The 26,475-nt window shown below is 47.2% G+C and overlaps 1 protein-coding gene across 1 annotated transcript in view; it reads left to right on the top strand.

Annotated features, from left to right (window-relative positions):
• Positions 1-25,732, top strand: part of LOC308362327 (TSC22 domain family protein 1-like) — a 37,179-nt gene extending 11,447 nt beyond the window's left edge. Inside the window, exons 2-3 of the mRNA XM_080834927.1 lie at positions 23,880-23,931; positions 25,446-25,732. Of these exons, the coding sequence (XP_080691053.1) occupies positions 23,880-23,931; positions 25,446-25,718 (325 nt within the window). The 3' untranslated portion in view covers positions 25,719-25,732. The remainder of the gene's footprint in view (positions 1-23,879; positions 23,932-25,445) is intronic.
• Positions 25,733-26,475: the final 743 nt, after the last annotated feature.

The following is a 26,475-nucleotide window of genomic DNA, read 5'->3' as shown; positions in this document are numbered from 1 at the left end:
GTGTGTGTGTGTCTCTCTCTTGTGGCATTGTGGTTGCGGTGTTCGGTGAGGCCCCCTGGGGCTTTTACCTCCTAGTGATGACACAAGTATGATGAGAGAGAAAAAAAGAGAGAAGTTAGAAAAATAGTGAAAACCGTATATATTCACCCTATGTATTCTCCAAAATGTGAACTTTCAGTTTTCACACATTTACGCCAGTATGAAGATCCAGGGCCTGGAGTTAGACAGTTATTTACCAAACTTACCAAACACCCATCTCGTCTCAACAGCCCATATCTTCTTGCCAAGAAACGGCTCGCTACTTTGATTGAGCAAAATATGCTCCAGGCTATTTTTCTGTCATCTATCTAAACCCATTACTGATGACAGTATTTGCCTTAAGACAAAGTACAGGAAGCCGGGTGTAAACTCCCTGGAGCAAAGGATGAACATATTGCTGGAAGTGGAAACTCCCTTTTTACCGCAAGAAAACAGGTTAAGCAACATTCCACTTTTGCAAACAATCTAGTGTCGATATAAACTATAACCTGATGGATCATTTTGAATGAGCCTAAATACAAATGAGCAGTTCTGTATGTGTTAGCATGTGAAACAGATAAGTCCAAGTCTTCTATCTATCAAACAATCAATCAATCGATCGTGCCTGTATTTATGTTTTGGTTATTAGGTGATGGAATATGGCTGATGTTGGTGAACTTTGAGCAGAGGACTTCTTCTGTGTGAAGAGCTGGCAGCTACAGGCCTGTGGATGTGCCCAAAGCACTGTGCACTAGCTGGCCTTTAAATAGGCTAATGACTAATTGGAGGCATGCTGTTGAGTAGTAGTTGACAGGCTGTAAATCTCTTGAAGAATGATTTTGAAAAAGCATCCAAATGTGCTGAATGATGGATGATGAGTGATGTTTGGTCACTTCATGGGCTTCGGTGACGATGATGTTTGTTACATCCTTCCCAGTGGACTTAGCAATAACCATTAACTGTGTTTGTTACAGCCTTCGCAGTGGACTTAGCCATAATCAGTAACTGTGTTTGTAACAGCCTTCCCAGTGGACTTAGCCATAACCAGTAACTGTGTTTGTAACAGCCTTCCCAGTGGACTTAGCCATAACCAGTAACTGTGTTTGTAACAGCCTTCCCAGTGGACTTAGCCATAACCAGTAACTGTGTTTGTAACAGCCTTCCCAGTGGACTTAGCCATAAGCAGTAACTGTGTTTGTAACAGCCTTCCCAGTGGACTTAGCCATAACCAGTAACTGTGTTTGTAACAGCCTTCCCAGTGGACTTAGCCATAACCAGTAACTGTGTTTGTAACAGCCTTCCCAGTGGACTTAGCCATAACCAGTAACTGTGTTTGTTACAGCCTTCCCAGTGGACTTAGCCATAACCTACCGTAAACGCTACTCTAACATTTTTCAAATCTCCATCATTGTGTTTCCTTTCAATGGAATGTTGTTGGAAGATTTACCTGCACTCTCCCTGTTCCATACATGCTCAGTCTATCCAGAGCTAACACAAATGAGCAAAGCTAGTTTGACAGCAAACTATGCTCAGCTAGACTGTAGTGAAAGGAAATAAAGTGCTAACTTGACAGCCTTGGCCACAGTCCTCAAGGAAGAAAGGGTAGTTGCCACAAGCCACAGATGTGCTTGGCTGCAGAACTGCCATGATGAGCCTTGCTGTGGTGGTGGCAGAACAGGAAGTCCTATGCTATTGCGTATGGAATTAGGGGCCACTCCAGCAAGTGTCAGTGATTGGTCACATTGATTGGTGACTGCTTAGCCTAGCTGAATTTGCCCCACCTACAGATTGATGCATTATATTGGCTATGATGTGTGCTATGCAAAACATTCCATTCATCCTTTTTTTCAGTTTTTTAAGTGTCTCTGATTTTATTCTGTAGAGTTTTGAGACTAACAGGGAGTTTTCCACTTCCCCTTTCGACATTGTGCTTACTCCAGGGGGGGTTCAGGCCCTGGACTCTGTAAAGCGCCATTTACATTTACATTTAGTCATTTAGCAGATGCTTTTGTCCAAAGCGACGTACAAGGGAGAGAACAGTCAATCTAAGAGCAGTAAAACTTGGTGTAACAATAAATACTGCTTTTTTTTCAAGAAATAAAAAACGACATAGAACAGAAAAAAATGAGACAATGAGCTTTGAGACAATTTTATTTTATTAGCACTATATAAATACAATTTAATTTAATTTTCTGTACGCTCTCCTCTGTTAGAGTTGACTGCATTTAGATTTACTGTGGACTGATACACACCTTAAATCAAGTCACATTTCATGCACATTTAAAAACAACAGGAGTTACTGAATCAGTTGACAATAAAAATAAACAAGAATGAAAGAATAGACTCTAATAGATGAAAAAGACTAAAAACTTATAGGACATATAAAAGCAATAAAAGTCCAAATTACATAATAAGAAAATAAATGAGATTAAGCTTAAACTAATATATAAGTAAAATAAGGAAGAATTAAAAACAAAGTAATAGAAATGTTTAATATTATTTTAAATTAAGCAAGGTGTCTATTAAATTAAACAGACAAATAAAGTGTTGACACATTTCCAAGTCCCAGTAAAAGTAAGGGGGGAAACATTGAATGGAGCTTGGCAGATTCTTCCGTGACCCAGCAATTGGTTTAGAATGATTCACAAGCATGCACTGTTCCTTGGAGGCTTCTGTTGCGCAATGCATTGTGGCCTTCTCACAAAGGCCCATGGGAAAGCTGGTGTCCTGGAGGTCACTGAGCTTTGTGAGGATCTCCAGCAGCCAGCGCTTAGAAAACTCAATTTCCCACAATGCCACAAAGGACGTCAGCTCAGGCAGGCTCACATCACCTCCATTCAGTGTTTCTTTTATGTAATTCCATTTGCATTATGCGCCCGATGTTTTCCCCTGCTCGTAATCTCTATAAATAGGCCCGTAAACCGCATCCTGGTGGCGCACGGCAGCGCAACACGAGCGTTGACTTTAGCGTGTGTTTTGGTTTCACACGCTGGAGTCCGCTTGGGTGAATCTACCCTCTGTTCATGAATGTGACAGTCAGTGGAGGTGATGCATCTGGATGTGATGAGTTTGACCCGAGGGGAGGGATGGGATCCAGGGGGGGGATCTGGCAGTGCTGTTTGTTGCTCGGTGTGTCGGTGGTTTGTCAGCTCACCTGGAGTCATCCTGGCACGGGCACACCCTAATTCAGATAATCTGCTTGATTCGTTGTGTCAGGTGCGACGCTTAGTTTTAATGGGAAGGGCTGCGTGACGATGAACTCGCTCACATCTGAGCGCTTGCGGCACTGCTCGGTGTGCTGGGATAGACGGGGATGTGGCGCCATCTACTGGCCAGTGTTGAGAGCTGAATTTATTTTTCAACGGTCTGTGATCTGGCTTGCATGCTTGTGTAACGCGGTTAGTTAAATGAAAAAATGTGGCTTTCCGGTTTTATAGCCCTTCATATTTGTGGTTAGGTTTTGAGAAGATAACAAATCTCAAAGCAAATGTTTGGATTAGACTTGGCACAGATATCATTTTAGAATAGAAGGATCCCTACCAACAATAGACAGAAAAAAACATTGTTGATTTTATTTGTGGGATTTTACTATTTATTTTCTTCTGCAGTCCTATTTTTTTGCAAAGTGGCACCAATTTTAATTTCCACAAGCAGCCCATCAATCTGCCGTCAGTGAAAGATTCAGTAAAGGTTCTGTTATATTTGTCCACCAGGTGGCGATGTTACTCTATGATAGACCTGCTGAGAATCCTTAAATCAGCACTTTTCAGATTCATAACAAAAGATGTGTGCCTTTGCAGAAAGTTTTGTGAAATGTGAAAACATTTACAGTAAAAATGTAGAAAAATGGCTGAAATCTGACATCTCTTTGAGTTATACAATATTCTTAGTTGAGAGTTTTTTTTAACTAGTATGTTGTAAACAGTTGGTATATGCACCATTGAATAGATCACATACTTGTCCATTATCTAGGCTAAATTGGGAACTGTTACTGAAGAATAATGGTCATCCAGTCATTTCTGTTTTCAAACCTAAAAAACAAAGGTATTATTTTTCTGTGTAAGTTTTCCCTCCATGTACTACATTGGTCTCCTCATGTGTAAAACATGCTCTCAGTCTAACTGTAGCGGTGAAGGCTGTCTTACAAGTTGTTGTCGTGTTGAGCATTCAGTGATACACAGGCTTGATAGGGATGACTGCATGATTGGGTTACGGGTCTGGAGTCACAGCATTCATGTGTGAATAAGGTCAGGGTGACGCACACAGACTGAGATGAATATTGGGGGATAGATATGTCTGTGTTTTGCACCAGGGACCTCCATGTGTGTGTGTGTGTGTGTGTGTGTGTGTGTGTGTGTGTGTGCTGTGTCAGGAGTGTATAGTGAACATGGTTTATCCACAGGCAGTGAGACACTTAAATTAAATTTTTTAATTCAACACCTTATTTTTTATTAGAGTTATTTTTACATTTTATATTATTTACATTTTTAATTTTATCTTCATAAATTAATGTATTTTATATTTGATTTATTTTTGCACAGTGTGGAGCATATACCCTATTACATTTCACTTCAATTTATTGTATGTGACATAAAAACACTTGAACTTGATCAACCTCAGGCGGTGTTTTCAACAGTCCCACATCCTCTCAGCTTGGTCACCGACCGACGAGATGTGACTAGGAGCCTGACGAGAACTCAAGGTTCCCTCCCGCTCCCTCAAGGTTCCCTCCCGCTCCCTCCCTCCCTCACTGTGAGAACTCAAGGTTCCCTCCCGCTCCCTCCCTCACTGTGAGAACTCAAGGTTCCCTCCCTCTCCCTCCCTCACTGTGAGAACTCAAGGTTCCCTCCCGCTCCCTCCCTCACTGTGAGAACTCAAGGTTCCCTCCCTCTCCCTCCCTCACTGTGAGAACTCAAGGTTCCCTCCCGCTCCCTCAAGGTTCCCTCCCGCTCCCTCCCTCACTCACTGTGAGAACTCAAGGTTCCCTCCCGCTCCCTCACTCACTGTGAGAACTCAAGGTTCCCTCCCGCTCCCTCCCTCACTGTGAGAACTCAAGGTTCCCTCCCGCTCCCTCAAGGTTCCCTCCCGCTCCCTCCCTCACTCACTGTGAGAACTCAAGGTTCCCTCCCGCTCCCTCACTCACTGTGAGAACTCAAGGTTCCCTCCCGCTCCCTCCCTCACTGTGAGAACTCAAGGTTCCCTCCCGCTCCCTCCCTCACTGTGAGAACTCAAGGTTCCCTCCCACTCCCTCACTCACTGTGAGAACTCAAGGTTCCCTCCCGCTCCCTCCCTCACTGTGAGAACTCAAGGTTCCCTCCCGCTCCCTCACTCACTGTGAGAACTCAAGGTTCCCTCCCGCTCCCTCCCTCACTGTGAGAACTCAAGGTTCCCTCCCGCTCCCTCCCTCACTGCCTAATGAGAACTCAAGGTTCCCTCCCGCTCCCTCACTCACTGCCTAATGAGAACTCAAGGTTCCCTCCCACTCCCTCCCTCACTGTGAGAACTCAAGGTTCCCTCCCGCTCCCTCCCTCACTGCCTAATGAGAACTCAAGGTTCCCTCCCGCTCCCTCACTCACTGTGAGAACTCAAGGTTCCCTCCCACTCCCTCCCTCACTGTGAGAACTCAAGGTTCCCTCCCACTCCCTCCCTCACTGCCTTATGAGAACTCAAGGTTCCCTCCCACTCCCTCCCTCACTGTGAGAACTCAAGGTTCCCTCCCACTCCCTCCCTCACTGCCTTATGAGAACTCAAGGTTCCCTCCCGCTCCCTCCCTCACTGCCTTATGAGAACTCAAGGTTCCCTCCCACTCCCTCCCTCACTGCCTTATGAGAACTCAAGGTTCCCTCCCACTCCCTCCCTCACTGCCTTATGAGAACTCAAGGTTCCCTCCCGCTCCCTCCCTCACTGTGAGAACTCAAGGTTCCCTCCCGCTCCCTCCCTCACTGTGAGAACTCAAGGTTCCCTCCCTCCCTCCCTCACTGTGAGAACTCAAGGTTCCCTCCCGCTCCCTCCCTCACTGTGAGAACTCAAGGTTCCCTCCCTCCCTCCCTCACTGTGAGAACTCAAGGTTCCCTCCCACTCCCTCCCTCACTGCCTTATGAGAACTCAAGGTTCCCTCCCGCTCCCTCCCTCACTGCCTTATGAGAACTCAAGGTTCCCTCCCACTCCCTCCCTCACTGCCTTATGAGAACTCAAGGTTCCCTCCCGCTCCCTCCCTCACTGTGAGAACTCAAGGTTCCCTCCCGCTCCCTCCCTCACTGTGAGAACTCAAGGTTCCCTCCCTCCCTCCCTCACTGTGAGAACTCAAGGTTCCCTCCCGCTCCCTCCCTCACTGTGAGAACTCAAGGTTCCCTCCCGCTCCCTCCCTCACTGCCTGATAAGAACTCAAGGTTCCCTCCCGCTCCCTCCCTCACTGTGAGAACTCAAGGTTCCCTCCCACTCCCTCCCTCACTGCCTAATGAGAACTCAAGGTTCCCTCCCGCTCCCTCACTCACTGTGAGAACTCAAGGTTCCCTCCTGCTCCCTCCCTCACTGCCTAATGAGAACTCAAGGTTCCCTCCCGCTCCCTCACTCACTGTGAGAACTCAAGGTTCCCTCCCGCTCCCTCCCTCACTGTGAGAACTCAAGGTTCCCTCCCGCTCCCTCCCTCACTGTGAGAACTCAAGGTTCCCTCCCCCTCCCTCCCTCACTGCCTGATGAGAACTCAAGGTTCCCTCCCCTTCCCTCCCTCACTGCCTTATGAGAACTCAAGGTTCCCTCCCGCTCCCTCCCTCACTGTGAGAACTCAAGGTTCCCTCCCGCTCCCTCCCTCACTGTGAGAACTGAAGGTTCCCTCCCGCTCCCTCCCTCACTGCCTGATGAGAACTCAAGGTTCCCTCCCGCTCCCTCCCTCACTGTGAGAACTCAAGGTTCCCTCCCGCTCCCTCCCTCACTGTGAGAACTCAAGGTTCCCTCCCGCTCCCTCCCTCACTGTGAGAACTCAAGGTTCCCTCCCCCTCCCTCCCTCACTGCCTGATGAGAACTCAAGGTTCCCTCCCCTTCCCTCCCTCACTGCCTTATGAGAACTCAAGGTTCCCTCCCGCTCCCTCCCTCACTGTGAGAACTCAAGGTTCCCTCCCGCTCCCTCCCTCACTGTGAGAACTGAAGGTTCCCTCCCGCTCCCTCACTCACTGTGAGAACTCAAGGTTCCCTCCCGCTCCCTCCCTCACTGTGAGAACTCAAGGTTCCCTCCCGCTCCCTCCCTCACTGTGAGAACTCAAGGTTCCCTCCCCCTCCCTCCCTCACTGCCTGATGAGAACTCAAGGTTCCCTCCCCTTCCCTCCCTCACTGCCTTATGAGAACTCAAGGTTCCCTCCCGCTCCCTCCCTCACTGTGAGAACTCAAGGTTCCCTCCCGCTCCCTCCCTCACTGTGAGAACTCAAGGTTCCCTCCCGCTCCCTCCCTCACTGCCTTATGAGAACTCAAGGTTCCCTCCCTCCCTCCCTCACTGTGAGAACTCAAGGTTCCCTCCCGCTCCCTCCCTCACTGTGAGAACTGAAGGTTCCCTCCCGCTCCCTCACTCACTGTGAGAACTGAAGGTTCCCTCCCTCCCTCACTGTGACTAGGAGCCTTATGAGAACTCAAGGCTGGGCGCTGGAACAAAGACCCCTTCGCTCCCTCACTCACTGTGAGAGGGTGTCACTGCCTGATGAGAACTCAATGTTCCCTCCCGCTCCCTCACTCACTGTGAGAACTCAAGGTTCCCTCCCGCTCCCTCACTCACTGTGAGAGGGTGTCAGTTCTGCATCAGTGTCTCGTCCTGGAGAGGGAGTCCAGTGCAATCGTGTTTATTTTAAAGTTGATGGTGTGAGCAAATCACTATGAATCATAATAGTGGCAGCTTATTTGGCGTTAAATAGAGTGGCATATTTATTTGATGTGTGGTTCATTATAATTGTCCGTTATCATCAACCCTATGGAGCAAATAGGAACAGCTTAAGCTTTTTCTATTACTGATCCATTAGCATCTTGCTTGAAGTTGAGCAGATGACACATATTATTTTTTGGTGGGTAGGTAATCATAACATCCCTTTTACATTAGCAGGAAGGAGCAACTAGAAATAACAAATGCATTTTCTACACATTTTCTTAATTTAGTGTGTCCAATCAGAAGATTTGTGAGTCTTGGCTAAAGGCGGCCAAAGCCTGCCCTGTGGCCCTATAAATGAGCGCCCCTCCTTGGGGGCCGTGGGCTGTGTTGGGGGCCCTGTGGTCCTATAAATGAGCGCCCCTCCTTGGGGGCCGTGGGCTGTGTTGGGTGCCCTGTGGCCCTATAAATGAGCGCCCCTCCTTGGGGGCCGTGGGCTGTGTTGGGTGCCCTGGGTTCCTGCTGAGAGGATGCTGCTAGCTCTTGATAGAGACACTCACTGCCCTCAAACGTGACCGTCACAGAAACATGAGCGGAACACACTGTACTCTCACTGCTGCTGCTGCTGCTGCTGCTGCTGCACTCAGGACTGCCCATGTCTTTTTCTCTGTGTGTGTGTGTGTGTGTGTGTGTGTGTGTGTGTGTGTGTGTGTGTGTGGTGTGTGTGTGTGTGTGGTGTGTGTGTGTGTGTGTGTGATTGCGTGTGAATTTGTTTTTGTTTGCGTGTGAGTGTGTGTGTGTCTGTGCATGCCTATGTGTGTGAGTTTTGTATGTGTGTTTGTGTACGTGCATTGGTGTGTTTGTGTGTGTGTGTTGGGTGTGTGTTGGTTTGCTCACTCAGTAATGTGGGAACATTGCTCTGGCACATCACAGAGGGCAGCAGGGATGGGGATGGGGATGGAGGGAGGGAGGGAGGGAGGGAGGGAGGGATGCTGATTTTGGGTTTCATCCCCTGAAGCCCAGATTGCTTCAGGTGCTCATGACCACAACTGCAGAGAGTTGAGGAGGAGAGAACTGCTCATGTTGTGTGTGTGTGTGTGTGTGTGTGTGTGTGTGTGTGTGTGTGTGTGTGTGTGTGTGTGCGCGCGCACGTTTGGTGCGCATTTGTGTGTGTATTGACTGGATCATTTAAGAAGTGAGAAATCGCCGTCTTTCTCTCTCCCTCTATACCCTCTCTCCCTCTATACCCTCTTGCATTCTTTCACACGCTCTGTTCTCTCTCTTCTTCAACCCTGAACATTCATCTCTTGGAGCCTGTCTCCTTTCTGTGATGCACTAGCGACAGACTTCACGTGTCATCTCCGCGTGCCTACCAGGGCCGTGTGTGTGTGTTCCTGTGTGTGTGTTCCTGTGTGTGTGTGTGTGTTCCTGTGTGTGTGTGTGTTTGAAGAGTTCTCAAAAAGGAGTAGATTAATACAAGGGTGCATGGGGAATTGTTACGATGGTAACTGAGGTGCAATGTGTGTGTTTGTGCTTGTGCAAGGGTGTTGGTGTGCTGAAAGTAATGTGTGTGTGTTTGTGTGTGTGAGAGAGAGAGACGTGTGGTGTCTGAGCCCTTGAAACACTGCAGGAGCTGTAGAGCACACTGGCAGAGCAGACCGGTTGAAACCAGCTCCCACACGGACCAGGTTACAGTCAGACGCAGCAGCGTACACTACATACCCACCCAGTGGTCTCACTTTCACTCCTCTCCCCTCACCTAAACGCCACTCTCTCTCCATCTCTCTCTCTCTCTCTCTCTCTCACCTAAACGCCACTCTCTCTCTCTCTCTCTCTCTCTCTCTCTCTCTCTCTCTCTCTCTCTACATACCCAGTGGTCTCGCTTTCACTCTCTCTCTCTCTCTCTCTCTCTCTCTCTCTCTCTCTCTACATACCCAGTGGTCTCGCTTTCTCTCTCTCTCTCTCTCTCTCTCTCTACATACCCAGTGCTCTCGCTTTCACTCCTCTCCCCTCGCTCCCTCCTTTACCTGCCCTTCATGTTTCTCTCTCTCCTCTCCATCTGTCTCTACCTAAACGCCCCTCTCTCTCTCTCTCTCTCTCTCTCTCTCTCTCTCTCTCTCTCTCTCTCTCTCTCTCTCTCTCTCTCTCTCTCTCTCTCTCTCTCTCTCTCTCTCTCTCTTTCTCTCTCTCCCCCTCTCGCTTTCTCTTTGTTCTGTACTCCAAGTCCCAATCTGCCTTTACCCTACCTAAAGGTGGGTCTGTCTCTCTTACACACAGGCGCACACTCTCTCTCTCTCTCTCTCTCTCTCTCTCTCTCTCTCTCTCTCTCTCTCTCTTTGTATCTGTTCCTCCATCTCTCTTACCGAATGTATCTCTATCTTTCCCTCCCTCCCTCTATCCTTTCTATTCAAGCTCTCCTCCTTTCCCTCTGTACAATATGTCAACATCCCTCTCTCTCTCTCTCTCTCTCTCTTTTCCCTCCTCTGTCTATACCTCCCCCTGATTCTCTTTGTCCATCATGGTCACAGATGGTCAGTTGGCAAACTCTAGATTGAGAAGTGAAATAACGGCTGTTCTCACTTAGGCAGTACAGTATGTTTACTATATCTGAGCACTTAGTCAGTACAGTATGTTTACTATATCTGAGCACTTAGCCAGTACAGTATGTTTACTATATCTGAGCACTTAGGCAGTACAGTATGTTTACTATATCTGAGCACTTAGCCAGTACAGTATGTTTACTATATCTGAGCACTTAGCCAGTACAGTATGTTTACTATATCTGAGAGTACTTAGCCAGTACAGTATGTTTACTATATCTGAGCACTTAGTCAGTACAGTATGTTTACTATATCTGAGCACTTAGGCAGTACAGTATGCTAACTATATCTGAGTGTACTTAGTCAGTACAGTATGCTAACTATATCTGAGTGTACTTAGTCAGTACAGTATGCTAACTATATCTGAGAGTACTTAGTCAGTACAGTATGCTAACTATATCTGAGAGTACTTAGTCAGTACAGTATGCTAACTATATCTAGTACTAGCGAGTACTAGCACCATGTCACAGCGTTACAGTAGTCTTCATATTGCAAACATTTGCAAACAAGTTGCTATAGACCTAATTCCTAACTGGGTTTTTCCATTGTCACTACTTCTAACTGACTCTAATTAGCCCAGCTTTACTCCTCCAAGTCACGACCGGGATTGTTGGCCTGGTTTCATTGTGGTTAGCATTGCCAATGTGCTGTCCACCATCGTAAGACCTGCGGTGTCAGACTTGGGCCGAGGTTGGTCCGGGTTGCATTTGTGGGGAGTTTTTTTTTGGGTGGGTAGGGTGGAGTTAATCTGATTACAGACAAAATGGGTAAGTCTCAAAACAGCAACATCCACAAAAGAAAGCATCCAGTAAATCCATCATTCCCAGTACTCCCCCCTCCCCTGCCGCCCGCCACTCCACCCCCCCCCCCCCAGGTCCGAGAATAACCCCACTGCTTGATCCTAATCCCCAATGTTCTGTCCCAGTCCCATCCACTAACCCACTACCACCCACCCACTCTCACACACAAACACACACAGTATCTCCCACACACACACACACTCACACAGACACACACACTCAAACAACACACACACACACATTCTTGTACTCAATTGAATCAATCTTGAATTAACAAAAAACCAATTCAAATGTTACAGAGGTAACGTACACTCTTTGACACTCATGGGTGTGATGAACACCTGTTACAGCTGAGATGGAGCAGGACTGTGTTCTCTTTTTATGGAGGTGAAAATCACAATCTGTCTCTGAGATTGATGGCTCTCTCAAAATGAACAATAACAACAACTACAACTAATGGATGTTAGGGATGTTACAGGAGCATAACAATAGAGCTGTACCAGACGTTTACATCCCGGGCTGTCAAAATAATAATAATGCACACACACACACGACACACACACACACACACGCACACACACAGTCAGTCTGTGGACCAACTAGATTACGGATTGCTGACATGCCCTAATCTTGATGTACAGACAGAGTAATGAGGGCGTAATAATCTCACCGTACGGACGCAATCGCTGATGCTTAACCATGATCTGTGTGTGTGTGTGTGCAAGTGTGTATAATCTGAGGGTTCAGACACCAACCTCATAAACATGATAATGGAGCAGTTGGATGTGTGGGAACACCACACACACACACACACACACACACACACACACACACACTCGCTCCGTGAGGGGGGCCACTGGTCCATATGGTGTCTGTTATGTAACAAAGTGAGTGATCAGCAGTAGCCAATCCTCTCCTGTTGCCGTGGCGACCAGCACTAGCTCACTGTGGTGGCCAGCACAGCAGGCATATCTTTGCAGTGATCACCAAGACCACACACACACCTGTTAAGACATATCACATAAAGACATCTACTGGACATAGGTTTGCACAGCCATACACACACACACACACCCACACACACACAACATAAAAGCTCCCACACATATGCAGGTGTGGGTTGGGTGTGTTGAAGCACAGGTGCACCATGTAATGGCATTTAGGTGTGCACGTGTGTGTGTGTGTGGGTGGGTGTGTGTGTGGGTATGCCTCCCTGTCTGCGTGTGGTCTCTTTGCCCACAGTGATGTAGTGTGTGTGTAAATATTGACAAACACAGTCTCTGTGTGTGTGTGTGTGTGTGTGTGTGTGTGTGTGTGTGTGTGTGTGTGTGTGTGTGAGACAAAGCGAGTGAATGAGTGTACACTCTGATTCACCATGGGTGGGGTGAGGCACTCCGCAGCCACGAAAAAGCTGAGTCGACCCCACAAGCCATTGCCTCTGCGTCCTGGGCGGTTCCCTCACACACTCACACACACACATTCACACATACGCACCCTAACTCTCACGCACATCCAAAAATAGTCCCAACACCCTGCCTGTGTGTTACAGAGAGGAGATGAGGAAAAAATGTTGAGCCTTTTTCTCAAAGCAAGTAGAAGAGGAGACTTAAAGTAAGGAGAGAAGTTAGCCGGGTACTTTGTTTTTTTTCAGCAGTACAGAAACACTCAAACAGCTTCTATTTCTTGGCCCTGTGCAGTAGCCACAGTGAACGCTACCCGCTCATCATCCGCCCCTCCTCTCCTCTGCTCCTCTCCTCCTCTCTTCCTCTCCTCCTCATCTCTCCCCCTCTCCTCCTCTCCTCTCCTCTTCTCCGCTACCCGCTCATCATCCGCCCTGAGGCCCCAGACGTGTCCTGTGTGTGTTACTGCTTTGCCTTGGCGTGTGTGTGTAGTCATGTGTTGGCGCCCATTATATGGCATCCTCAATGCAGGAAAATGTGATGTAACGTGTGCTCACAGAGACCTCAGTGGCATTTTCCCCATGATGGAACTCACACACACACACACACACACACACACACACACACACACACACACACACACTCACACTCACACACACCTCTCTACTTATCTCTGTGTTGAAGCCCTTTGTCCGTTGTTTTCTCGGTTACCATGGTTGTCGTGAGGGTATGGCTTCTGCATACTTGCTCCTCGTCTAAAGTTCGCTGTGGTCCTGAATCATCACCCCGAGCCCCACACACACACACACACACACACACACACACACACACACACACCTCTCTACACACACACACACACCTCTCTACTTCTGAATCTCATCACCCCGAGCCCCACCTTCCCTCGAGTGAGTTGTGAGTTTCAGAGCCGTTCGTTTTCTGCTCTTGACTTCTTTTCATTAAACTTTAATGACGCTCCTAAATCCACCCCTTTGCCTGCGCATACATGCAAACTCACCCACTCACTCACCCACAAACTCACACACAGACACACACTCGCACACACCCTGATCCACATACACACACACTCACATGCACGCACAGATCATTCATTCATTCATACATCCATATATGCATGCACACACTCACATACACAATCATGTGCACAGACACTCACTAACAAACGCAAACACTCACACACTCACACACACACACACACACACACACCAGCACCCCGGTGCGGAGCCCCATACCCCGACCCGCTTTACGTAACCCAGCAGGCAGGCAGGCAGGCAGCGTGCGGAGGGAGGGCTGCAGCTCTAATGGAGGATCTGAGCCCTGGGCGGCCTGGACAAGCCAAGCGGAAGACTTACTCACACTTCACTGGCCAGCACAGAGAGAGAGGGAGAAGAAATGAAAAGAGAGAGGGACAACTTGTGCTCGTTGTTTGTTTCGGAGAGCCTACTTATGCGTGCTGTCAAACTGGGTTCAACACTCATCTGTACAGTTTGCAAACAGTTTGGGTTTGTTTTCACAGATGATTCAGGCGTTTCTTGAGGTGTTTGAAGCCTCACCTGTCAACCCTTTGGTTAATGAAGCACACATCATTGCCTTGATGAGGACCCTCACACCATGGCGAATTTAGTCGCCGTTAAAGTTTAAAGTTCACCATTAGCAAAGTCATCGGAGGGAGCAGAAACGCCGTCCTTCGTTAGTTCTTATTGTTTGGTCCCCCTAACTTCTTCCTCTTCGCGGGCTTTACCCGTCCTTTTTCCCGCTTCTGAACTCGCTTCGTTTTCCGCTCATTTTATAAGAACCTTTCAGGGCGTTGCTTTTCATGTCGCGTTATTCACGCCCAGCCGCCCCCTGCCTCTCTGATGTCACTTCCTCCGCTGGGGTTACATAATGGGCACCAGGTCGCGTGTGTGTGCGTAGTTCACTGTTTGTGTGTGGCGGGGGGAAAACTGCGCTTGTGATTTGCGGCCCCGCCATTTTGTGTTCTGGTTACTGTAAATGGGCGTGGTGCGTGGGAGGGAGGACTCAAAATGGAGGAGGAGGAAGAGGAGGAGATGCGTCACTCGGAGTCAGTCGTGGCGCAGTTAGGCACTGTGATGTTCCCACGCCGCTGTGTCCCATTCTAAAATGTGAAGTCCGTTTAGAGGCCATCACTTATTACTTAGTTATAATTTTGTTAGTAGTTGGGATTTTAGACTCAAAAACCTTTGTGTCCTTTTTTTTTGTTGATGTTTGTCTTGTGTTTGTAGTCACTTAAGTGATGTAAACATTTGAACATATGCATTTACATACTGAAGTGAAGGATACCCTCAGCGTCAACACCTTTGTCCTGAAATGCGGTTCTCGGTATATCACATGACTAGCTGTCATCATGGCTTAGTGCAAGTTATATAAGGTTGAGCCTCTCTCACTCTCCATCTCTAGCTCTCCCCTCCCCTCCTGTACTATAAAACACACACACACACACACCACTGTCATACAACCCACGCACACCAGAAATAGCGTAGCTATTTATGTCTGATGCATGACAATACCACACGTGCCTAATCTTTACACACACTCAGCAATGAATCATCCGCTTTCTATCAGTTTTCTTCTTTTCTCACTCTTCAAGCAACATCACTGTCCAAACCGCATCTCTTTTTCCCTCTCAGAACATGCACACAAGATTCACACACACACACACACACAAGAATCACACACACACACACACACACACACACACACCCCAACATACTCACAGCTACGTGTTCATTTAGTTTTTTTCTTGTTAAAAATGCATCAACAAATTCTCCCACATGGTAATTCACAGCCTTTGGAAGTGGCCATGTTTGTTTGTTTATGTCACCTATATGTTGCCGTCTGTCCGTGATGGTTAGATCATATCTGGGTTATCTGTGCAAATCCCATGTGTGTGTACAGCAGTCAGTCAAAGAACATCCAACAAAGCCCCCCAACCCACGCTGTGCCCACTCATACACATCCATACACTCAGTCGCACACACACACACACACACACACACACACACACACACACAACAGAACACATGAAACAAGTACAAAATGTACTAGGTCAGTAGTTTACGTGCGGGGGCACGAGAGCCCCCCCCCCCTCACCACCGCCCTTCGCCCTGACCCTCCAGCCTCGCCCGCTTCCCATTGGCTGAAAAAGAGGCACGGACAGCTAGCCATTGGCTGAGACGAGGACGGATCTGCTCCCGAGCCGTGATTGGTGCTCTGGCAAAGGCTAGGCAGTAAGCTGTTTACGCCCGGCGCCCCTCATCTCCAGGCATCTGCTCGATGGAGGGAAGAGAAGAGAGGCAGGGACGGATGAGAGGATGGGAGGATGGGAAACAATGGAGAGACCACAGCTGCACTTACAGTAGAGGCGGCAGAGGCAGACCAACGGCCAACTTCTTAGTGTGGGAGCCGAGCCTTAAAACCCTCCTGGTTGAAGGAACATTCCGGTGTAAATCATTTGCGTCACAAGTCGCCCCGGGGCATCTTTAACTGTGTGCTTGGTGTCAACTTCCATCACACCTGTGCCTCCTCCATTACAGTAACCCACCATGGGCTGCAACAACAGATAAAATGTCCAACTTTCGTGGCTATTCTCCCTTTTTAAATCCCCCCACCCCCCCCCCAGACCCCCAGACCCCCTATTGCTTCCCGTCTCGGCCCCTACAACTTAACGAGGGCCCACTGCTCACCTCTGACCCTTCACCACAGGCCCCTAGTCCTGCTCCTGTGTTGAGCCACGGGAGAACTGCTTTACACCACAGGGCAGGGGGGCATTATTTGTATACCAGTGAGAATGATTGGCATTTGACCATAGAATGAAGTTGCTGTAGAATGATTGGCATTTGACCATAGAATGAAGTTGCTGAGTGGAATACTGTGTAGGATGACTGAAAAAAAAGTTTCTTTGGCTTTATTTCTTTTGATCCTGATATTTAATTTTAATTTAGAATATCATATGAAGTTAACCTTTGCTTAAAAAATGTAATGTAAATTGTTTAATATTAATGATAAAAACAGCGTTGAATAAGTCATTATTTGTAATAAGCTATTGGAATTAACAAGCATAGATTTGTGGGTGCCATTGGGATCAGTACTGATGGTTTATATAAGAGGCACCAACCCTCAATCTTGCTGGCGTGTGCGTAGCTTTGCTCCATCCCGTTCTCCCTGTTGTGTGGATGGATTTCAGTTTGCGCTTTTGTCTGTTGTATGTGTATTTTCATCCTGCAATGTTTGACCACAAGTCTGAGCGTTTTGGGTTTTTTAAGGTTTGGCCCGCCCCTCTATGTTTGCGGTACCGTAAGCGGTTGGGTCTCTTGCCCGCCTCTGTCCAGTAGCCTGTGTGTGCGTCAGTGTGCCCGTGGCGCGCATGCGTGCCGCAGCGTGTTTTTGTATCTTTGCATCCATGCGTGGGTGTGCACGTGTGGTCGGCCATGTTGTACTTTAGCAGCGCGCTATGGTGTGTCAGAGTGTGTGTGTGTGTGTGTGTGTGTGTGTGTGTGTGTGTGTGTGTGTGTGTGTGTGAAAGCGCGCCCAAGTGAGTGTGAGCGTGCTGTGCATCGGCCTACACTGATGAGAAGCGACAGGAGGAACACGGGGCGGGCGCAGTACTTGCTCTTAACCGTGTGTGTGTGTGTGTGTGTGTGTGTGTGTGCTCTTAACCATACCTAAGAGCAGAGGAGGAGAAGCAGGGAAAACAAAGATGGGATCAGTGGAGAGACAAAGGAGAAAGAGAGAACAACATGGGAGAAAGAGAAGGGGGGGGGGGGGGCGTTGAGACTAATCAAGTCTCGTTATTAGCCCATCCTCTTGACAGCCCCCAAATATAAAGACAGGATGTAACCCCCCCCCCCCCCCCCCCCCGTAAACATATCCCCCATATGAGGAGTCTACTGATGAGAGAGTGAGTGAGTGAGTGAGTGAGTGAGTGAGTGACAGGCCTGAGCTACCAATGACAAAAAATACCACCAACATTGTTGTGTGGCAATAAAGTTTTATCTATCTATCTATCTATCTATAATGGATTCCCCTCTCCTCATCTGACAACAAAGAGCTGATAAGAGAGTCAGCTGGGGAGGTGGCTGGTTGCACCCAGATTGGAGATCCTCCTGAAGTCAGTCGCAGCGCTACAGATAGATGGAGGCGGCCCCCTGAAGGGTGTGTGGTCCGTATCGGAGCGCCTCATTGGCTGCGTGCAGTAATCTCTGTTGTCTGTTTACATAACCGTGCCGACAGAGAGGCTTGCCTGGGCCGTGACGTCACAGCTTTGCCCTGCCCATTCACTGAACAGGGAGTGACGAGCTTAGCAGAGGCTCAGTAGGAGCGCAATTGGCAACACACAGAGACACACACACACACACACACACCCACACACTCACTCAGTCATTCACTCACTCAGGGCACAGGAGTCTGACCCCACTTTGGTGTCACTCCCCTTCCGAACTCTCTTTTTTTTGGGGGGAGGTCAGTGTGTGTGTGTGTGTGTGTGTGTGTGTGTGTGTGTGACGGACCATACTGCTGTGCAGCCCAGGGGTTGCTAGGTCGTTAGGTGGCGTGTGGGGGGGGGGTGTGGGGGGGTTGTTGTGGTTAGCCGTTGGAGAGCTGCCGGATCCACAGCCACCGCGGTGCTGTGGTGTGTTTTTCGGTGTGGGAGCGCTAACCGTCATCTACCTCAATGAGAGAGAAGGTGCTGGGGGACACCGCCAGGGGCCACCGGGACAGCATGGCCATGAAGGTGCTCTTCTGGGAGTTGGAGCAGCGGCTGATGAGGTAAAACAAACACAGATACTCCTCCACGTGTGTGTGTGTGTGTGTGTGTGTGTGTGTGTGTGTGTGTGTGTGTGTGTGTGTGTGTGCTGTGGCGTGCCACCGACCACAGTTGACCTAGGGAGAGAGAATGATGGATTGATGTACGAATGTATGACTATGAATTAATGAATGAATGAATGAATGAGTGGTGGTGTTGGTGGAGAAGTTTGTGCAAGCTTGAGCAAGTTCATCGGAGGGGCGTGGGTCGAAAGGTCTAAGATTACATCTCACCTGTCAGGCTAAACTGTTGTTTTTCTTTTGCTTTCTCTCTTTCTCTCTCTTCCTGTGTGGGGGTGTGTGTGTGTGTGTGACAGTGTGTGTGTATTATGAGTGGGGGGTTTGATGTTGTCACGTGGTGATCTGTAGTCAGGGTAGAACATCATATTCTCATGTGCCTTTGTTCTGTCAGTGTGAGTTGGGTGGTCAGTGGTGCGTTGCCTTTTCCACAGGTGAATCAAAAGAGCACCTTGATCCAATGCAGTGCTGCTAACTACTTGGGTGTAAACTCTGTCAATCCTCCATTGGAGGAGGTGTGGCACCTGCCCTCACCAGGGGCTAAACTGGCTCTTTGATTTGAGCATGCATGAGAATGTTCAAGCTGCAAGCATGTGTGTTCAGATATATGAAATGTCAAAGCTGGTGTAAAAGTGGGTGGGGTGGGGTGAGTTTTTTGTTTTGGTTTTGTGCAATTTGCAATTTTTTTTTTTTCAAACAACGTGGTCAAATTAATACACACTTTCACCGAGCTTGAAAGAGCGAAATATCTTTTCTCGGCGCCACGATGGGTTGGTGTCTCATACCATCCTTTAACAAAAACAATCTGCTCAGATTTCAAAAGCGAGTTCACGTCATTGTGTCTTCCCTTGACCCCTCTTTCTTAAACTTTGACCCGACCGTGACACGTTTAGGCAAAGGGTTGTGTTTTTGAGCTCTGAGCCGGAATGGATGCCCCCGGGTGCTGATGGGCGCAAGTGTCTCAGACCACGGCAGGATCAGACCAGAACTGGTCAAAGTCCAGCCTACATCATGGACGCAACCCCCTTCAATCCACATCCTTCAGTCTGGAGCTTGTTATCTTTTTTTATTTGTGTGGTTTTCTTTCTCCGCCATTTTCTTTTAAAAGAACCAAAACAAAAACACCAGGATGTGAAACCATGGCGGCAGATATGCAACTGACCATGAGCTCCAGTTCCTCCTCTGCTGGGGCGCCCATTGGTTCTCACTGATGAGCTTCAACCAGGAGGTCCTCTGAATGAACTCAGCTTGATTCCTGTCCAATCTAGTTCCTCTTCAAACCAACCCAACACATGGAGAACACACTCGCAGCCCTCCACATGTGTGTGTGTGTGTGTGTGTCTGTGTGTGTGTGTGTGTCTGTGTGTGTGTGTCTGTGTGTGTGTGTCTGTGTGTGTGTGTGTGTGTGTGTGTGTGTGTGTGTGTGTGTCTGTGTGTGTGTGTCTGTGTGTGTGTCTGTGTGTGTGTCTGTGTGTGTGTGTGTGTGTGTGTGTGTGTGTGTGTGTGTGTGTGTGTGTGTGTGTGTGTGTGTCTGTGTGTATATATAGAGATGGGTTGGAGTGTCCCAAGATGCTCTCCTGGGCTCCTGAACAACAGGAGCTTGTTGAGAGGCTTAGCCTGCAGTGTTTAATTGGGATGAGTCATCTATTTATGTGAAGAACACCCATAATGAGCTGCCCTGGCATGTAGAGATGTCCTCATACGTATGTCCATGTGTACACACACACACACACAATCACAAACACTGTTTGTTGTGACGCACATGGACGCACATGGAATGGCTACCCCAGTTGATACCTACTCACGTTCAGTACCTCCTATTGCCTATATCACAACCACTATATCTAGAGAGACATCACACATATGTGTACACACACACACACACACACACACACACACACACACCTACACACACACACACATAGTAGCCACCAGATGCTTCTCCACATTCCCTACCTCTACCATTATATCTCTAGAAAATAGCACCTGTGTACAAGAGCTTCTCTCCAGCAGTCACCCCGACACACTTGGAGCAGGGCTCGAAACTTTTCTACACCTTGTCTCAGCACAATTTCTTGTTGCCAAGAAAAGCCGTCTGATTGGGTCAATCTGTCTTTCTGGAGGGGCTGCATTCCTTTTTGTCGCACTCAGCAAACCTGCCTCTTCCCCCTCAAACCTGCCTGCGTATTATGCCGTGGTCTTCACCACAGAGAGAGCTGATTGAAATGCCGACCAATTCATCAGCCACTCAGCGCTGGCCCCTCTGTTGGGGCGTTTACTAACCCCAACAAGATTAGCTGTGTGTCCAAACAAATGACGTCGTCTTGCTGACCCTCTTAAGCCAAAAAAATGAACAGCGTTTGATCAGTGCTTCCCCTTAGAGTTAAGTCTTCACTCATCAAGATCTATTTGTCATTTTCTAGATATACCAAAGTGATGAGTGATTTTCTCCAAACCTCTTTGTGTGAGCACCAGATTGTCAGCCTGGTGAATTGTCTTCACTGACCATTGTAATACCACAGCAATATCTCCCTAGAAGATGCTCCAGTGGGTCTCTATCATGAGTTGACATGAAGCATGAATCCTTTCCTGTGCTGGGGGAGTTAATGGGCCCCTTTGTTGAGATGTACACAGAGAGAGAGACCTGCCCACGCAAGGGGAGGAAAGAACTCCCCCTCAATCTCCTGAGTATTTGCCATCCACTAGAGGAGATGTGATTCAGGTCTTACATGTTCTATGACCGTTCCCACTCCTCCCAGTCGTCACTGGGCCAGCTCAATCTGTCAACTGGGTGACAGAAGGCCTTGTCTTTCTCTACAAGCATTAGTGTTGTAATCCTCACACCACACTGTAATCAGTAGAAACAAACAATGTATGCACACAGATATATAAACTGGATTTGACCTTTACATATACCCTTTCTTCTTTCCTTTGTGTGCAGCATTCAACAGACACTTGTTTTTGATTGTACGTATATGAAGCACAAGATGTATTTTGGGGGCAGGGAACCAGTTTTTTCAAGTTCTAATAACCAGTCTAGATTACCAGTAGCTTCTTATTAGTCAAAATCCGCTTACACAATCTACTTTAATAGGACTGATATTAAAACTCGATCCTACGGGGGTCGTAAGGATTGGTTGACCCACGTAAAACAACCGATGAGCATCGGTGATGTGCCTAATCCTTAATGACCGCTTGTGGAAGGTGAGCGGTCCAATGGGATTCGCTAAATTACCTTAACTGCGTAAACAACGCTGCCATGCCTTAATTGTGTTCTGCTGACCGAACCAGACTGGCGTGATTTTGTCAGGAGGTAATGATTCTTTAAGTGAATGAGGCAAAGTGCAGTTGAGGGCAGAAGTAAGAATGTCCCCAGTGGATCGAGCGAGTGAATTTTATTTCTCAAGACAAATAATAAACTGCAAGCCCTCAGTTTGTCGTTGAGAACAAAGGAAAAGTGATTTACCCCTGGCAATAACGTGCATCGGGTCATGTATCAGTAACACGTCTATAGAACAGTGTGTCCCTTTCTGACTCGAAGCGTAAATAATGCTCCGTCACAAATGTATACCATGTAGTGTCACATAGACTCACAGAAATTGAACACATCTTTACCATTTAATCGATCGTTTTAATGTAATCTTGCCAAAAGGTTATGGGTGTTTTTTTTTGGGATGACCGTTCGAGTTTGGCAAGAGAGCTGTTCCTCAGAAATGTAAGTAGGCGAACACAGGCTACATCACTGCCAGTGACGGCATTGAACTTATAAGAACAACCGCCAGAGGGCGTTTTGTTTTCAGGACACTTGGACGCTTACATAAACCACAGTGTCTGCCTTACACCTGCACGAATAAAATCACCATTTATCCCCAGGAAACAGCGTATTCTCGCTAGATTATAATGCCGTATACTCGAATATCAGCCTTTAATTAATATATATTTCCAAAGGTATTTTTTATTTTAATTGTGATTATGCTGTATTCTTATAGTGTAGTTGCGGATCGTCATGAATGTCGTAGTTGCCTATAATTAGTTTTAGCGTGAGAAAAATACGGGTGTTGAAATGTCTTCATTTGCAAACAGTGGACGCGCATTCCGTCCAGTTCTCCCCAGTTTCGTGATGGGCAGTTTGAATGTAGGCTATTAAACTGAATGCTTTGGGCAGCTGCCTGGTGGGGGCGTCACCCATATAGATTAGTCAAGTAGTCTAACTTCACAGCCAATGGCGCTTCCCCGTCTGCTGTTATGTTTGAATATATTATGCAAATGTTCGGGAGTCCGCAGGCTTGCAGTGAAGCAGAGCATAGAGTCCCTGACTCTTGTCATTGCCGCTCTGATGTGCCGAGCTCTCTGCTCTCCATTGTAATTTCGCCCCAGCGGCTGATGCACTACCCCTTTTTTTAAAGAATGTGAATAATGATTTTGTATTCTTGATACATCTATTTTTACAAGCGGGTGTTTTTTCTACTCATGGGTGGAATACAATGAATGCTCCATGTTACACGGTGGCGATGGACCTTAGTGTTTGCCAGTTGCGGAATTTTTCTATATCGCTTTTGTCGTCTGTTCTGGGAACTGAAAATTCCTCACCCGTCAGACTTGACAATAGGTAAATATACATGTACCTCACTAGAAAGCATTTGTACTGCAAATAGCAACACAGCATAATCAAACAGTTCCAGTTTGTGGTCACTTTTGAACGAACGAACGAATGAATGAATGAATGAACCAACCAGACATCGGTTTTCTACAGATGTGTAGTTAACATATTATTCTATACGATGCTCGTCAGGAAAGCTCTTATTTTTGGTTTGAGTAAACTCCAGTGTAAAAGGGCTGTATCATTGTTGTCTGCCAGCACGACTGGTGCATTTGTCATAGCCGTGCCAATATCACCCAATGCCTGCCTCGGTAGCCTAGCCTGGGCATAACGCGATCAAGTGGAAAAACCCTAAATTGCGCTGCAGATAAGCGGTTTCATTTTCTATACCAAAGATTATTTCTTTGAAATGTCCCCCTATTCAAGCTTTTTGGGATCGTCTATGTTTAGCAGTTTGTTGATCTTCCCCTTGATTGACTGGAAATATCCCGCAAAACTATGAGGAATACGTCGGATTATTTGTTCCATATATTTTTCACCTATGTCAGCTTCTTGGTCTTCTATGTCAAGCGGCTGATTTATTATTTCTTTCTCTTGACAGAGACAAATAATCCCCCTTTATGGAGTTATGCAATGGTGTAGGCAAATGCAATCAGAGACATCGCTCACTGAAAATGCGGCGATTGGATGAGAATGAATGAACATTATGAGCCAAGAGAATATGCATTAATTCGTCCCATGTTTCTTTTCTCCCTACAGTTCTTCGGGTGCCAGTGTGGTGGCCATAGACAATAAAATCGAGCAAGCCATGGTAAGTGCCTGTTCAACATTCACCAGAATGTATTTCTATGATCTTTCTTATCTTTTTCATTTAGTCTTGGGTTTAAGATGCTTATGTTGCTCCGTGCGTGCTCAGTCTACTTCAAATCGCCACAGATTTATCTGTGGGTTTACTGCCACCATTACGTAATTGTACGGTGCATAACACAAAATAGATCTATGATGCTCTGTGTTAATGTGTTAGTCTGGATCTTTTCGAGGTCTATTTTGTATGATGCTGGATCTGTGTGGGAGTTCTTTATAAATCTTAGGTGACCGATCATCTGTGCCTGGCTATAGAGGTCTTAGGTGTATGTAGGCCTAAATCTTCTGTAATGTTCCCCGTTGACTTACTCTAACACACGTGATTACCTAGTAGTAGGCTCAAATGGTTTCGGTTTCGTTAGATTTTTGCCGATATGCAAGGTAGTCTAGCATGCAAGCCGTTGTGATATCAGATGTTGCACAGCCTTTGTACAACCAGACAGGTGTTTGACTCTTAGATTTAGGAGTCTTTTAAGCGCTAGAATGTCTTCAGTTTAGTGATCCAGTCAGACTTATCATCTGAATTATGAAGAAAACGAGAACCTTTCAGTGAAGTTTGGCGAAGTTCTTGGAACAGTTTTATTGTTGTTGGACTTGAGACTGCGCGTCTGTGCGTGTTCATTGGCTGCTGTTGCTAGGCAAAGTGAGCGCCATACTGTAGACGGACCCGGTATAAATAACTTGGCAGTGGATAGGCTCCTCCCCGTGGAAGCAGGAACATTGTGTTCTTGTTTGACTCTCTCCTGCCGGCAGAGTCTCATTGAAAAGGGATGCACAGATTGCACTGAGCCTCCAAATGCCTACACATTACACCTCCCCATAACACACCACACCAACCTTCCAGGGTATTAGTAAACTTCTGACATTGGTGCACTGCCCACAAAATTGGCACAGTATTAATTAAGTCTTGATGTAATGTTATCTTATGTTGGACATTTTGATAATTTTTGGAGGGTGGGCCCAGTGCTTTTGTATAATGGGCTACTGCTGGAGTTGCTTTGAATGTTTAATAAGACAGGTGGATGAGGTTAAGGCAAAGAACTGTAAAGTTTCTTCTGCTAATATACAATTGATTCTATTGTTGCTAAACCCAAATCCTTTAGCTTGCTAGCTGTTACAGATTCTGTGCTTGCTAGTTATTCAGAAGACATGTTATTTAACCATGGAATTCATTGCATTTACACTACTTGGAAAATCGAGAGAATATGTTTATTTTGTTCATTCAATAGCCTTTCAATCAAGCGTTAGTTACTATGGTTGTTATATTTACCATTCAAAGTTTCAAGAGCATTGATATAGATTGGGACTGAAACTGTTTTACCTGATATACTTCATTGGTGTCCCATAACAAATATAGGGACACCTGCCAGCCAATAGGAAAAGAGTAATTTTTTGTCTCTTGGAGTATAAGTTATTATACTGTATATTTAATGCTCTCTTTTCTCATTCTCCCCTCATCAGGACCTGGTAAAGAGTCACCTGATGTACGCAGTGCGGGAGGAAGTGGAGGTGCTCAAGGAGCAGATCAAGGAGCTGATAGACAGGAACTCCCAGCTGGAGCAGGAGAACAACCTGCTGAAGAACCTGGCCAGCCCTGAGCAGCTGGCCCAGTTCCAGGCGCAGGTGCAGACAGGCTCCCCCACCTCAGCCACCCAACCTGGGGTCCTGGGAGGGCCTCAGGCCTCCGCACAGAACCTCCCGCCACCCAACCAGGGCACGGGCCCTACCGCCTAACTCTGGGACCATGAGAGAGAAGAGAGGAGGAGGAGGAGGAGGAGGAGGAGGAGGAGGAGGAGGAGGAGGAGGAGGAGGAGGAGGAGGAGGAGGACCAGGAGGGGAGTAGGAGGGTGAAGTTGCTTGGATGGAAAGGCGGACATCCATTGGAAGATTTACACACACAAAAAATCCTACACTATACTGTGAACTGACTCAACTTTTTAAACACACGAGATGTGCCACCATCACAGAGGACAGAGGAAGAAGGCTAGCTGGTCGTGGAAATCGGACGCAAACTGGCTGTTCTTTTTTTATTATTGATTATTGGTCGATGTACATTTTTTTGTTGACTTTCTTTTCCCATTATGTCTTTTTTTTGTTTTGTTTCTTTGCACATATTTAATCGTCAGAGATGTCGACTTGGCTGCGTCGGTGCTCTACATTCAGGAGCTTTATTTGCCTCCGACAATCAGTGACGGCGACGTGACTGCATGCCGACTGAGCCAGTAGCCACAGATGCTGGGTGGGGGCTCGGGAGAGTCCCGAGGCGAACAATCTCCCACTGAATCTTGGCTGGGTGCAGGAGAAAAAAAAAAACATCACAGCTCGCATGTGAAAGGGGCTTTTTTTTTGTGTTCCTGAAAACAAAGAGAAAAGACGAAGAAAAAAAAAATGACGTTGACGCTCTCAACAGTGACTCTGGAAATTGTGCTGTTGTTGCCACATTTGCCCTTCCATTTTTTTAATAGTGTTATGTTTTCCTTCTGTTTAGTTT

This window comes from Sprattus sprattus, assembly GCF_963457725.1.
Source record: "Sprattus sprattus genome assembly, chromosome: 3".
In the NCBI taxonomy this organism is placed as follows: domain Eukaryota; kingdom Metazoa; phylum Chordata; class Actinopteri; order Clupeiformes; family Clupeidae; genus Sprattus; species Sprattus sprattus.
This window is presented reverse-complemented; position numbering and strand designations above follow the sequence as displayed.